This window comes from Mirounga leonina, unplaced genomic scaffold (genome assembly GCF_011800145.1).
Source record: "Mirounga leonina isolate KUSES-001 unplaced genomic scaffold, KU_Mleo_1.0 Mir_82, whole genome shotgun sequence".
NCBI lineage: Eukaryota > Metazoa > Chordata > Mammalia > Carnivora > Phocidae > Mirounga > Mirounga leonina.
This window is the reverse complement of record NW_023270825.1, coordinates 635,316-650,109: the sequence shown is the minus strand read 5'-3', so window position 1 is coordinate 650,109 and position 14,794 is coordinate 635,316. Positions and strand designations below refer to the sequence as shown.

At 59.1% G+C, this 14,794-nt stretch overlaps 2 protein-coding genes across 7 annotated transcripts in view; both read left to right on the top strand.

The window, feature by feature from the left end:
• Positions 1–4,711, top strand: part of PACS2 (phosphofurin acidic cluster sorting protein 2) — a 28,852-nt gene extending 24,141 nt beyond the window's left edge. For 5 of the 6 annotated variants that reach the window (XM_034993275.1, XM_034993276.1, XM_034993274.1 and 2 more), the window contains 3 exons: positions 347–573; positions 802–915; positions 1,562–4,711. In XM_034993275.1, the coding sequence (XP_034849166.1) occupies positions 347–573; positions 802–915; positions 1,562–1,680 (460 nt within the window). In that variant the 3' untranslated portion in view covers positions 1,681–4,711. Of the gene's footprint in view, positions 1–346; positions 574–801; positions 916–1,561 lie in introns of those variants that run through there. The other variant, XM_034993279.1, reaches the window with a different exon arrangement.
• Positions 4,712–6,076: 1,365 nt separating this feature from the next.
• Positions 6,077–14,794, top strand: part of MTA1 (metastasis associated 1) — a gene marked incomplete at its 5' end in the record, with an annotated part of 53,618 nt that continues 44,900 nt past the window's right edge. Inside the window, one exon of the mRNA XM_034992989.1 lies at positions 6,077–6,206. Within this exon, the coding sequence (XP_034848880.1) occupies positions 6,077–6,206 (130 nt within the window). The remainder of the gene's footprint in view (positions 6,207–14,794) is intronic.

Genomic DNA, 14,794 nt, shown 5'->3' with positions numbered 1-14,794 from the left:
TAGGGCTGTTCCCGACTCCCACGGGGGCCACACCTCAGATGAGGCTGGTTGACCTTGGCCCTCCAGACTCAAAGGGGTGGTTTGAGAGCAGACGGGCGGCAGGCTCAGGTGCTCCTGGGTGACGTCACATCACGGCCGTGCCCACCCCCAGGCACAGACTGGGCTGTTCCCGGAGGCCAGGGACGGACTGCAGCAGGCTCCAGGGCTGGGGCTCCCCTCTGCGGGTTGGCTGCTGCAGGTGGCCCCCGGCGATGGGCCACACGGGCGCCAGCCGGCACCTCCTCCTGCCTGTGCCAGCCGCCGGGCAAGGACAGAGCAGTGAGGCCCCCCCCTCTGCTTTTTGCAGCCAGGGCGTCGGCGCCGAGCTGATGGGGCTGCAGGTGGATTACTGGACGGCAGCCCTGCCCGCAGACAGGAAGAGAGAGGTGGAGAAGAAGGACCTGCCCGCCACCAAAAACACGCTCAAGTGCACCTTCCGGTCTCTCCAGGTCAGCAGGCTGCCCAGCAGTGGCGAGGCTGCGGCCACGCCCACCATGTCCATGACCGTGGTCACCAAGGAGAAGAACAAGAAGGGTGAGGTGGGGGGATGGGCCGACTGCTGGGGGAACTGGAGGGGTGGCCATGCAGGCCCCGAGCTTGCCACAGGTCTGGGGGCCGCTTCTGACCACAGCCACAAGCAGCGAGCAGAGGCCACCTTGGCAGGCGGGAGCGCTGGCGGCCGTGGTCACAGTGGAACGTGGGTGGCACAGGACAGCAGGCTCCGAGGGCCGTGGCTGAACCCTGCAGCCCTTTCCCTCCTAGTGATGTTTCTGCCCAAGAAAACCAAGGACAAGGATGTGGAGTCCAAGAGCCAGTGCATCGAGGGCATCAGCCGCCTGATCTGCACAGCCAAGCACCAGCAGAACATGCTGAGGGGTGAGCACCTGCGGGGGCCCCCAGCACTCGTGGGAGGCCAGTTGCCCAGACGTCCTTCCTTCAGTGCGGAGCCCGCGGGGAGGTGTCTAAAATATGACAGGAAACCAGAGGAAGCTGGACTGCTTTTTAAAATTAATCTCTGGAAACACTTTTGTCTTGCTATGAAATGCGTATCACGTAGTTCGAGCTTCGAATCCATTTTGATAAAGCATTTGTATGCATAGAACAGCTTTTTAAATCCTGAGAAATAATTTCTCAATCCTTTCCATTCTTTTAAGATTGATTTATATATCTCAGACCTTTTATAGAAGATACTCTATAACTAGGTATTTCAGAATATGGAGCCCAAACAGTTTTCTCTTCATGAGTTCGAGTCTGATGACCACTGTGGTCAAGAACTGCCCCGCCTTCCTCCGTGGCTTTTCTGGTTTAAGTGGAGAGTGTTTGAACCCAGTTTGCAGACCCCTGCTGGGGCGGGGGGGTGGGCCGTGGATGAGCAGGTCCCCCAAATCAGGGAGAAGCTGGCCAGGAGCCAGGGGAGGGTGGGTAGTGGGAGGACTGACCCGCAGGTGTCTCGTGGGCGCCTGGGGTCCCCGGGGGTGCTGGGCACGGTGGGCAGGCAGCTCAGCTGGTCTTGTCCTCACAGTCCTCATCGATGGTGTGGAGTGGAACGATGTCAAGTTCTTCCAACTGGCGGCCCAGTGGTCCTCCCACGTGAAGCACTTCCCCATCTGCATCTTTGGACACTCCAAGTCCACCTGCTAGCCCTGCCCTGAAGCCCTGGACGGCGAGCGCCGGGAGGGCCCAGCTGCTTTTCTGTTAACGTTTCAGTTTACTACAGAGACCCTTAAAAACACAAAGAGAAACAGTCTTAAGTATGAACGTGCTCTCAACCTGGAAACTCATGGGGAGGGCCCACCCCCTGGAGCCCATTAACTGCTCTGCTCATTAACCAGATGTGCCGGCGGGGTGGGAGGCCAGGTGGACAGCGCTGAGCTCTGAGAATCACAAAAGGTGTGTTTTGGCCTCAGGACCTCCCGAGCCCCCCAGCAAGAAGGGTCCTCACCCTCGCGTCCTGTTCTTCCTGAAAGCCAGGACTCTGCTTCCTCAGGGAGCTGGGGTCAGGCGGGCGGCCTCACAGATCCACGGGCTGCTTGTGTGCCCAGACACAGAGCTGGGTGGCTGGAGGCTGAAGGCCGGCCTCCTGTTGGGGGCGCCCTGAGCAGAACATGGCGGCCGGGCAGCCCAGGCCTGGGCCCAGCTGCCCACCAGCCGAGAGATGCCCCAGCACCACCCACTTGTGGTTCCCAATAAACTCCAGCCTCGTGGGGCAGCGGAGGTTTTATAGTAGCAGATATTTTTAATGCTTTTAAATACATGTTATAATGTAGCTGCCAAACAGACAGTGCTCTTCCGATGTCCCAGTGGCCCCTGGGGCTGGGGCAGAGCCAGCCAGCGCTGTCCCGCGTCCCAGCCCCCAACACCCGCCTCACTCTCCCTCTGGCTGTTCTTGAGCCATCACTATGCTTCTGCTGGTTGTCCCTGCCCCAAATTTAGCAAGCACAGTGGCCCCCACAGCTGGCCCCAGCCCGCTCGGCCTCCTCCTCCCACCTGGCCCCCAGGCTGGCTAGGGGGGTGTCTGGGCCGATACAGCACTCATGTGGCCAGTGAAAGCTCAGGCAGGGCAGCCTGGCCTCAGGAGCCAGGCACCACTGGACCTGTAGGTGCAGCTGGGGGTACCCTGAAGAGGCACAGAGCCCTGGCCTCTCTGGGCCAAGCTCTCTAGAGCAAGGTTTTGGGTTTGGGTCCCACCCTGGGTGGTAGCATCACCCCCTGCCTTTCCATGTAGCAGGAAAGGGACATCCTGACCTGCAGCAAGAGTCCAACCCAGTCCCGCTGCTCCCCCTGCAACCCTGCAGCCCACTTTGCATGGGAAGAGCCCACCAGTTCCCATCCTTTGGCAGCTGTGGCCCTGGGATCCTGGTAGCCCATCCAGGGGGCCACACTGGCTATGCTCAGAACACAGTGCCAAATGCAGGGCAGGCTGCAGGCCATTCCTGTTCTTCCAGAGGACAGGCCTCACCAACAGCCCATGGCACCGACAGGTCTGCCCCTGGGGGAGTGAGCGATGGCCCACTCTTCTTAGCTGTGACCTACCGGCTTCCTTCCTCCCCCAAGGCAGTGGCCCCGGGCTAGTCAGGGAGCAGGAGGACATGGGCCTGACCTTGTGTATGGCCCTGCCTCGGGGGTGCCTGTGGGCAGAGGACCTTCTCCATGAGGGCCCAGACTCCTCCCCTGACAGCTCCTGGGACCAGGGGCCCTAAGCCGAACCCTGGCCTGGAAGGACGGGGTCAAGGTGCAGGCTGCTGAGCCCCAGCATCTCCCGTGGCCTGTACCCTCAGAAGTAGGCCCTGGGACCTTGAGCCTCCCTGCCCTGGTTCCCGCCACTGGGTCTCAGGGCCTTGGTCACTGGGTCTCAAGTTTCCTTTCCAAAAGTCACACTCAGCAGGAAGGAGGTACAGGGGAGGCTCCTGACTTCACTTTCTAGCCGCAGAACTGACTTTAGAGGAAGGGGCCAAATGGGGGGCAGTCACATCCTTTCTGGCTGCGGGCAGTCCCTCTCCTGGGACCATCCCTCCCTCCACCCCCACCCCCCCGTCCACTTCATAGCTATGTCCTCATTCATGCAAGGGGAGCACCTTTACCCCGGGCCTACAGAGCCCAGTTGCGGTCTGTCCTGTTCCTAAGTGCCATGGGGCCCACCCGCCACACTGTCCCCAGGCCCAGGAGGTCATGCACACAGCCCCAGGCACCGTGACTCCCTCAGAGACCTGGGCTGCGCTCACCCCTGTGCCTCGGCTTCCCCAATGGCTCAACAGGGTTGGTCACGTTTCCCCTGCCTACCTCATGGAGCTGTTCTGAGGATCCATGGAAAAGCACTTTGTCCCTCCCAGGAAGAGGATGCAGAAGCCAAAGCCATCCGTGACAGAACCGTGCAGCTGTGAGCACGTAGGGGTGGCGTGGGGGTGAGGTGTGTGGCCCCGGCAGAAGCAGCCCCCCCAGAGCAAGGGTTCTCAGCCCACCGGGTGACCAGTTGGAACTTGGGACTCAAAGGGCAAGCCACCCATCACTGCTAGGCAAGGCCGGGCGGGGTCCCACTGCTTCCTCGCTCCTCCCATGCCCGTCCCCTGGGTCACTGTCTCCTCAGGGCATGCTGGCCAGGGTCCTGAGTCAGTGTCATGGCTGCATCTCGGGGATGGCACTCAAGGACGGCCTTGCTGCCCTGTCCTTGCCCCCAGACGGGAAGACCAGACTCCTCTCCGGGGCCTGGCCTTTGTCCTGGAGCAGATTCCTCGTTAGGAGACAGGGCCACTTGCTTCTAAGGGCTGCCGGAGCTCCTACGCCTGCCCCTTGCCCCCTTCCACACCTGGCCTCCGTGGGCGGAGTCGGGAGAGCGTGTCCCCCGCAGGAGCCCGCGCCCGAGGGCTGCGCTTGGCGGCCACCGCGGGGGGCCTGCAGGGAGGGCTGCGCTTGGCGGCCACCGCGGGGGGCCTGAACCTGCAGGCCGAGGAGGGCCGCTCTGCGTCTCGGCAGACCCCGTCCAGCTCATCGTGCATTGTTTAGTTTCTAGGATATACGTGTTGCTAGGGTTTTTTTTTTTAATGGAAAACAGGATTAATGTAAATAGCCTCTTTGGGGAACAGATTCTAATCTGTCACGTATGTGACCACGTGGACTATTTTAAGGTGCTGATGCAACACTAATAAACCTGGGGGCACCCCCAGGCCTTCCTCCCTCCCTACTGTGTGATTCCTCCAGGGCCCACGGACCGCAGAGCCCCGGGCTCCATCCCCGGCGCGCACTCCGCGGGCCGGCTAGCGCCCCTGGGTAACGGCCGCGGGCGGTGGGGGCCACGCCCGGGGAGCGGGGGAGCGGGGGGGGGGGGGCGGGGGGGGTGGGTGCGGCCGGTGGGTTCCGCTGGGGGGGCGTGGGGGGCACCGCCCGGGGGAGCGGGGCGACACGGGAGGGACGCCGGGGGGCGTGGGTGCGGCCGGTGGGTTCCGCCCGGGGGAGCGGGGGCCACGGAGGGTACAGGGCCTGGGGGCCGAACGGGGGGGGGGGCGCGAGCGCAGCGCCTGTGAGGGCTCCGGCCGAGGAGCCCCGAACTACGCCTCGGAGACTCCCCAGAGGCGGAGAAGGGAGGCATCTGCGAGGAGACCGCTCCGAGCGCCGCGGAGTCGCACTCCGCCCCGGCTGCAACCAGGCCCCGCCTTGGGGCTCCTGGGCCACAGCGCAGGCGCGGCGCAGGCCGGAAGCGGAAACGGCGGGGCGGGGCCAGCCACAGGGCAACTTCCGCCGGGCTCGGTTCCGCCGCCTCGGGCTCCCCGAACCGCTGTGGCCACACCCCGTTCTTTGACCGCCCCACCGTGGAGGCCCCGCCCTTCCGCCTCCGTGCCCCCGGCGTACCCCTTTCCCCCGCCTCGGCACCCGCAGCGTACCCCGTCTCCCCGCGTTCGCACACCGCGTACTCTCGGGGTGCCGCGCCCCTCCCCGCTGCACCCCGCGCTCCCGCAGACCTCACCGCTCCCCGCCCCCACACGCCCGGGGCACCGCGCCACGTGCTTCCAGCCTACCCCTCGGTTCCCCGCACCCCGCCGCGTTCCCCCAAGGGCCGCGCTCCCCCACCAACGACTGGCGCCTCCCCGATGGTGCCCTCCTGACCCCTGCCGCGAGCCCCGCTCAGCCCACTCCCTGCCCGCAGAGCCCCGGGAGGGGAGAGGGGCAGCGTCGTCCGGCTCACGGCGCCCCTTGGGGTGTGGTCCGCGCGGCGTCGAGGTGAGGTCACAGGGGGCAGGAGGGGGGCGGCAGGGAGAGCCCGGGCCCTTCGTTCTGTGACTGGTCTGGGTCTTCTGTGCGGGTCCTCAGCAGCCGGCCGAGGGCACATGCCCGCAGGGCTGGAGCCGAGGCGGGAGGCCTGGGCCCCGGGGCGGGGCGGCGCGGGGTGCAGTAGCCGGACGGTGAGCCTCGCGGGGCCTGACACTGCCTCCGTCTGCTTGGGGGGCCCAGGGAGCGGTGGTGACCTTGCCCAGAGCCCAGGAGGTGCAGACACGCAGCCTGTGGGGCTGCAGATGGACCGCCCGAAGCACTCGTCTAATGCCCCCGTGGGGAAGAAGCCCAGACTGCCCTTGCCCCGGGAGCACAGGCGGCTCTCTCCCGCTCTGAGCCCGACTGTGGCCTGGGACCAGCCCGGGGCCCAGGGCGAAAGGCGGCAGCTGCAGACGCAGGACTGGGTAAGCTGAACCCCAGGAACCGGCTCTGCAGGTGGGCTGGTCCGGGTGGGATGCGGAAGGGGCGACTGGGCCCCGCGGGCGGCTGAACAGTGCCTGCTGGGAGGCTCACAGAGCATCAGCTCTCTTCCCGGGGCCCTGAGTGGGCACCTAGGGGGCCCCTTCTGCCTCCCATACTGGGCCCTGGCCGTTTCTGCCGGGCCCTGCAGAGGGGCCTGCCTCGGTCTCCCCAGCACCTGCACCCTGGGTGGGGAGGGTGGCACCCCAAGGAGGGAGCCAGTGACGGGGAGCTCCGCCCCACAGCAGAGCTCCTGGACAAGGTAGGCAGGCAGTCGGCAGGACTGTCACCAAAAGTGGTGACCAAAACATTCCCAGGGGTTCTGCTTGTGACGGCCCCAAACTGGAGGCACCTCTCCGTCCCCCTGCCTCACACCAGATGGGTGAGCAGTTGCTTGGTTCCCACCGAGCCATGAGAGGGGGCACAGCTGCTCCGGCCCCTGGGGATGCTTCAGGACCAGAGAAGCCAGACGCCCACAGTTGTGTGTGGTTCCCTGTGTGCAAGGGTCAGAGCGAGGTCGAACACATGCCAGGTGTGACAGGGCGGCCAGCGTGGCCAGTGGGAGCCTGTCAGGCTGTGCGCTTGGGCTCGTGTGCGGGGACACTTGCTGTGGTCAGAGGTTTTCATAAGAAGGTGGCGGGAAAGCAGGCTCCCTAGCTGCCCCCTGTGGCCGCCGTGTGCTCTTCCAGCCGTGGCCCCTGCCGGAGTACCTGTGAGGGCTGTGAGGGTCCTGGGGGGCCAAGGCCACAGACCCCTCGACTTGCTGGACCAGAACATAAACACACAAATGTGTCACCTGGCAGGAGAAAGGGCGTGACTCGGGGGCCCCCATCCTGAGTGGGTGGTGGGGACCATCGTTCTCCCGGCAGCTCTTGGGCAGAGCCAACCCCCACCCCCAAGCTCGAGTTTCTGAGAGGTGGGTGGGGGCCAGTGGGGCTGCAGGGGAGCGGGAAAGAAGGGCCCGGTGGGTGGGGGCCAGTGGGGAGGGATTTGGGTGGCGGCCGGAAGAGAGTGCAGACCCATCTCTGCAGTCTCTCAGGTTTTTGGTTTGGGGGCAGGGAGTCCCTCTCCCTCCATGTTATCGTGCTGCTTCCCTCCTCTGCTCCCAGCCCTCCGGGAATGTCAGCCGCTCACTGCAGCCTGAGGGATTCCCTGGGCTACCCTCTGTCTCACTGTCCTGCATGGTGTCCTTCCTCTTTGTGCTCCTCGGTGTGGAATGCTGTTCCTGCAGGCCGGCCTGCAGCTGGCCCCTTGTCAGGCATCGCCTCCAGCCTGGCTGACCATTCCTTTCGTCCCTGAGTCATCCCATCCTAAGCCCCACAAGAGCCACCTTCATCTGCAGTGAGGCCATGTGCTCACAAAGGGCAAGGAGCTCAGGCTGAGGCCAGGGTCTAAGGAGACCTCCCCCGACGGAGGGTCCGCCAACATCCAGCCTCTCACCAAGGGCTAGACAAGCTTATACCTCCTGGCAAGCTCACTGAAATGACCACAGAGTGTTCTGAAGAAGGCAAGAACCCACAGAACAGCACAGGATGGCAGGGCTGGCCAACAGGACACGTTCTGGTGGGCAGGCACAGATTGGGCAGAGCTGTGGGGTGGGGCGCAGCAGAAACAGGTTGCTGCCTTAGCCACTGAGCCCCAGTCCACCCACATTGCTGATCCAGTCTTGGTGCCCTGTTCCATACCAACTGACGGCTAAGGGCACCAGGCATTTGCAGAAAACCTCTATCCTGAAGGAGTAAAACTAGAAGGAACCAGAACCACAGCAGTGCCGAGAGAACAGAATGGAGCTGCAGGCGAGTCACCGTCCTCACGGTGAGCTGTGCCATCTTGGAAGAATTGGCCATGCAGCACCACGGAGGAATGTGAGTGTGCCTGTTCAGTGTAGGAGAATGGACCGGAACCAGTCCACAGCAGAGGGTTCGGGAAGAGGGTCCACATGACTGCGTGCAAAGCAGTGGCCTGCATGGTTATAAACAGACTCCAGAAGAAAAATGAAAAAGGCCAGTCTGAAAATGGGAATAAACGTAATAGGAAACAGGCAAACCTACTTGAGAGAAACTAAAACACCCTGAGCATTACCGAGAGCCTTGGCAACAGGAAGAGACACCCAGTTCTTGGAGGGGAAGGCTCCCCAGCACCAAGGGTCCTCCTCAGGCGTTTCACAATTCAGTGTCATCAACAATAAAAATGCTAAATATTTGGGGCACCTGGTCAGAAGAGCATTCGACTCTTGATCTCGGGGTCATGAGTTCGAGCCCCCCATTTCGTGTAGAGATCACTAAGAAAAAAATAAACTTAAAAGAATGGTAAATGTTTGTCTTCTTTTTTTCAGTATGCCAAACTGGTGTAATAGAAAAAATAATCAAAAATAGGTTCAGTCCTAGCAGATGTGAATTCATACCACAAAACGTCAGTTAGCAAAGCAAGAGTCCTGGCGTGTGATGTATGAATATCAAGACGGAAAAGTAAGTCTGGAAATTGACCCAAATGCCCACAGACACTTAGCGTAGGATGAAGATGGTATCTCAAATCAGTGGGGAAGATGGACTTTGAGTAAATCATGCGGGGCAACGGTGTAGCCATCCAGAAGACAGGCACTTGTAGCCGTACCTCTCACTGAACACCAGGATGAACCCCAGGTGCACAGGGGCAGACTGTTAACCTAGCGTCCAAGTCCCGAAGCCAGGAAAGAGTAGATGGTTACATTTAACCACCTGTGGAAAATCAACAAACTTTTAGGGAGGCAAAACACATACCATGAACAAAGTCAGAGATAGCTGATCAACGCACCAAGACGCTCGGGGGGTGGGGGTGGGGGGTGCGGTCTTGTCCACACACTGTGCTGGGAACACTGGATTTGTAAAAAGAATGAAGTCAGACTCTTGCTTAATGCCACGTACAAAAACTAACTCAAAATGGATCAAAGACATAAAAGTACAAAACTCCTGGAAGAAAATACAGGGGAAAGCTCCATGTTAGACTTGGCCCTGATTTCTTGGATGACACCCAACAGCTCCAGCAACAAAAGTAGAAGTAGATAAATGAGGGTTCATCAAATTAAAACCTGTTGGTCCTCAAAGGACACCATCAACAGAGTGAAAAGTTAGCCCGTGGGGTGGGAGAAACATGTGCCCATCACATACCTGGTAAGGGATTAGTGTCCAGAATGCATGGAGAAGTAAAACTCTAAACCAAACAACAACCTGAGGCAGAAATGGGCAAAGGACTTGAACAGACATTTCTTCTGTTACATCAGGGGTTGACAAGTATGTAAAACAATGCTCAACATCATTGGTCCTAGGGCAATGCAAATCAAAACCACAGTGGACAACACTTCACCCCCGGGACCGTAACTCCTCTCAAAAAAAGGGGGGCGCCTGGGTGGCTCGGCCGGTGAAGCATCTGCCTTCGGCTCAGGTCACGGTCCCGGGGTCCTGGGATCGAGCCCCGCAGCGGGCTCCCTGCTCCGCGGAGAGTCGTCTACTCCCTCTCCCTGTGCCGCTCCCCCTGCTTGCGCGCGCTCTCTCTCTCTCTCAAATAAATGAATGACTAAATAATAAAAAAAAGTACGGGCAGGATGTGGAGAGAGTGGAACCTGCGCAGCGCTGGTGGGCGTGTGAAGCGGTGCCGTCACTGTGGGAAGCAGCGTGGAGTCCTCCAGAGCTTGGAAGGACTCGAGCAGGCGGGTGTGCGTCCGTGTTTACGGCAGCAGTATGCACAGTAGCCAAAACGTGGAGGCAACCCGGGGGTCCGTTGAAGGAGGAATGCGAGTGTACGTGCGGTGGAATATGATTCACTTAAAAAAGGAAGTTTGTTCTGACAAACGTCACGACACGGATGCACCTTCAGGACATGTGCTGGGTCATCAGCCGCTCACGGACGGACAGACGCGTGTGACGCACTTACGTGAGGCCCCGGGAGTGGGCAGACTCAGGAAGTGCAGTGGGGGCAGCAGGGGCTGGGGACTTGGCGCGTGGGGCTTCAGTTCGGGAAGATGCGACGGGCAATAGCAGCAGCCACACAACACTGTGAATGTGCTTTAGGGGCCCTGAACGGTACACCTTAAAGGGGTAACAATTACGTGTACTTCAGCACACGAGAAAGCACGAGGAGACGAGATGGGAGGACTCATTTGGGACACGCAGCTCCCCGTGGGGAACAGGGTGAAGCTGCTGCCGGTCCCAGACACTTGAGGACACGGCCGGCGAGCGTGGAGGCAAAGCTCCAGGCACCGAGGGGAACCGGAGAGCCACGAATGCCCACCAAGGGTTCTGCAAGGACGGGGGGACACCGCGCGGGGCCGCCCCCCAGCTGACCCTGACTGGCCCCGGGGGCAACTGAGGCCAGCAGGTTGCCCTGGAAACGGAAGCGAACGGGAGCTGCCCCCAGGCAAGTCCCTGCCCTGACACCCAGCCCCTGGCAGAGGCACCAGGCGCGAGCCTGGACGGCGGGGACCGCGCGGGGGTCACGCGGCGCTCACACCTGCAGCGAACAGGTGGTCGTTGGGACGGAGGGCCTGGCGCACGGAGCAGTGAAAGGTGTTCCGTGTCAGGGCTATAAATGAAGTCGCTGGGCAAAGTGTGAAAAGGTGGCGGATACGGAGTGGGCAGGGGTGCGGGGAGCAGAGCCAGCGCCCCCTGCTGGCGGCAGCCTGCGTGGCCGTGCGTGACGGAGTGACCCCCCCCCCACTTGGGAGCATCTCAGAAGCATGCGGGGTGAGAAGCGGGTGGGGGAACCGCTGTGGGACTGTCGGTCCACGTCGTGGGGCCGGGGCGGGGAGCAGGCCCTGGGGCTCAGCGCCGCCGGCCGGGGGAGGAGTCCTAGACACGGAGTTCTTCTCAGCCGGGATTTATTTCTTAGGGAGAAAAAGCTGAAGCAAATACGGCTTCGTTCACTTTGGATAGTGGACTCCTGCATTTTGAAATCATTTCTATTTCTCCCATGTGGTGGCGGTTCTCCATTTTAAACTGAACGCGGGCTTAGGGCCCCGCTGGGGTGGGAGAGCCCTTCCGCGGGCAGGCTGCAGGGACGCCCCAGCGCAGGCGGTGGACACAGCCCTTCCCTCGCTGCGGGCACCGAGACAGCAGGCCAGGGGCCCCTCACGATTGAGTTTGCAAATAACTGAGGCATAAAGTTCTAGTGATTGCATGAGAGACGACCAAAGTCCCAGTCCCAGTGGATTTCACACACTTTCTCTGAAGAAAATGACCAAGTGACAAAGTGAAGAAAAAGAAGACACGAGAGATTTGAGGAGCACAGTTGCCGACACGTGTGACTTACCGGGTGCCGAAATGTTGAGCGCAGCAAGCGGAGAATTGCCTTTTCTTTCCGTTGGATCTTAGGGAGTCAGCACATCACTCCTGAAGCCCTGAAACATGCCCCAGGGAGGACGGTGGGAGCCGGCAGGGCACCGAGGGGTGTCCGATGTCCCCGCCGCCGCCCCTCTGGTGACTGACCCTGCCCCTCCCGCGGAGCTTGAAGCAGGAGCGGGTGCTCCCTTCAGGGGCTGTAGAGCAGGACTCGGAGGCCGAGGGGCGCGCCGTGCAGAGGGCAGAAGCCTCGGGAATCGTTCAGCGAAACCCAGGAAGTGGAAGGGAAACACTCGCTCCGTCCAACTTGCAAAGGACTCTGTTTTTTTAAAAAGAAACATGCAGAAAATCACAAAGAGCTCTTCATAAACAAACAAAACAGAACTGAAATGTTCGGTGGAGGGGTTGGAATACGAAATTGAGGAAACCACCTGGAAAATGGAAGAGAAAGACAAAGAAGTGGGACGTGGGAGAAAAGATGAGACACGAGAGCCGTGCAGAAGGAGCCCCATGCCGCTCAGGGGCGGAGACCGGCGGGGCCGGCTGAGTGGTGCGGGCAGGCAGGACGGCACTTCGCATCGTTAGCGAAGATGAAAGGTGAGTATCTGAATTTGTATTACCAAGATGAATGTTTTAGGAGAGATTTTATTTATTTATTTTATTTTAGAGAGAGGGAGAAAGAGAGTGGGGAGGGGCGGAGGCAGAGGGAGGGAGAGAATCCCATGCAGGCTCCCCGTCCAGCACGGAGCCCGATGCGGGGCTCCATCTCATGACCCTGAGATCACGGCCGGAGCCGAGACCAAGAGTCAGAGGTTCAACTGACTGAGCCACCCAGGCACCCCCCAAAATGAACTTTTAAAAACCTGAAGACACCAATGACAACACAGGGAACTTCTAAAGTGGTCCCAGAAGCTCCCTAAGGGAAGGACCTACAGGTGGGCACTCCCAGGTGGCCAGGAAACGAGTCCCCCCACCAGGGAGGTGGAAACTGTCCAGAGTCACTGCTGGCTCACGTGGAGCAGCTTCACCCTGACACCAGGGCCGCGGGAGAGGGGGCGGCCACGGCCGCGGGAGGGGGGAAAGAGAAAAAACGACATGCTAATAGAGCTGTGGCAGAGTGAAGAGTCCTGAATATGTGGTAAGTAGATCAAACCAGGCAGCATCGGGGCGCCTGGTGGCTCAGTCGCTAAGCGTCTGCCTTCAGCTCAGGTCATGATCCCGAGGTCCTGGGATCGAGCCGCATCAGGCCCCCTGTTTAGTGGGAAGCCCGCTTCTCCCTCTCCCACTCCCCCTACTTGTGTTCCCTCTCTCGCTGTGTCTGTCAAATAAATAAATAAATCTTAAAAATAAATAAACAGGGACGCCTGGGTGGCTCAGTCGTTCAGCGTCTGCCTTCGGCTCAGGTTATGATCCCAGGGTCCTGGGATCGAGCCCCGCATCGGGCTCCCTGCTCCGCGGGAAGCCTGCTTCTCCCTCTCCCACTCCCCCTGCTTGTGTTCCCTCTCTCGCTGTGTCTCTCTCTGTCAAATAAATAAATAAAATCTTAAAAAAAAAAAACACACACATAAGCCAGGCAGCCTCTAAAGACTAAACCTCACGGCCATGATGCCCCCAGCCCCCGACGCCTCCCCCCCCCAGCAGAGCAGGGACTTGGTCTCTCACAGCTGTGCTCCTAGTGCCGAGGACGGTGCCAGCACGTGAGTGATGAGTAGGTGCTCAATGAACAGATAAAGTTGTGTGTATATGGGAAAACTGTACCCCAAGGACAAAGGAATTTAGAAATCCATTTAATAAAATTCTCTACATTAACAAAGGAGGAAGACCACATGATTATCTCAATAGGTATGGAAAAATAATGTTAATAAATTCCAGTATCTCCTTAAAACAAACACAAAAACCTATTGATTATTTTTTTAATTGAAGCATAATTAACCCAGTGAAAACCTACTGATTCCGAGTAAGGTAGGAGAAGATGGACATTTCTGTAACCTGATGAAGGGAGCTATCAAGAGCCTTGATTGCACTTCACCAGCAGTGTCTCAACAGGTGCGGGGTGTCACCATGACAATGAGCCCGTCAGACACCGAGGCTGTGCCGAAGTCAGGAAAATGAAACGAGCTATAAATACCTGAAAAGAAAACATGAAATGGTCACTATTTGCAGCTAATCTATTGTCTGTCTAGAAAATCCATGTGAGCCCGTTAAGAAAGAAGACCACTAAGGAAAGAGGAAGGCTGGAGATGATCTCCATTTAAAACTTAATAGTTTCTCGGGCGCCTGGGTGGCTCAGTCGGTTGAGCATCTGCCTTCAGCTCAGGTCGTGATCCCCGGGGTGCTGGGATCGAGACCCTGCTCCACGGGGAGCCTGCTTCTCCCTGCCCCTCCACCTGCTTGTGCTCTCTCTCTGTCACATAAATAAATGAAATCTTAAAAAAAAATAAAAATAGTTGCTCATACACCAAAAATAACCCACCAGAAAATGTAGTGGGGAAAAAATGATCCATTCCCTTTAACAACAGAAACTGCAAAGTGCTTAAGAACGAATCTGTTCTGTGAAGGACACTGTAACCGAGGAGCATAGACAACACCTAACGGAAAGCTATACCATCTTATTTGATGGGACGAGTTAATGCTTTAAACCTGCCCGATTTCCCCGAAGTACCTGATTCGGTGCAATACCAATTTTAAAAAAAACGAACACTTCACGAATGTTGACAGTCTTATCCTAAATGTACATACGTCTCTGTCCTTGTATTAGTTATCTGTTGCACCTAACAAATGTCCCTGAGACTTAGCAGCTTAAAACCATAAGAAATACGTTTGTCCCGGTTTCTGTGGGTCAGGAACTCGTCTGTCAGGTTACAGTCAGGATGTTAGAGCTGCCGTTGTTGGACAGGTGGATTAGGCTGGCTTACGTGGCTGGCAAGTCGGTGCCGGCCTCGGGCGGGAGGCCTTGCTCCTCACCGGGTGCCACTCGGAGGCTGGCTGACGTGCGTGGTCCAACCATAGCCACAGGCCCAGCAAGCCCCGAGCAGGAGCAGTGAGAGGAATCTGTCCCCGGAACCATCACAGTCCAGATAAGCTCTCGAAAGCCGTCAGAGAGGAAGGACAGAGTCTTGAAAGGAGCAGCAGAGAGATCTCGGTACGGTGGAGGACGTAACTGTCAACCTGGAACTTCATGCCCAGCAAAAATAATCTTTTAAGAAGAGGGAAAAAGGGGC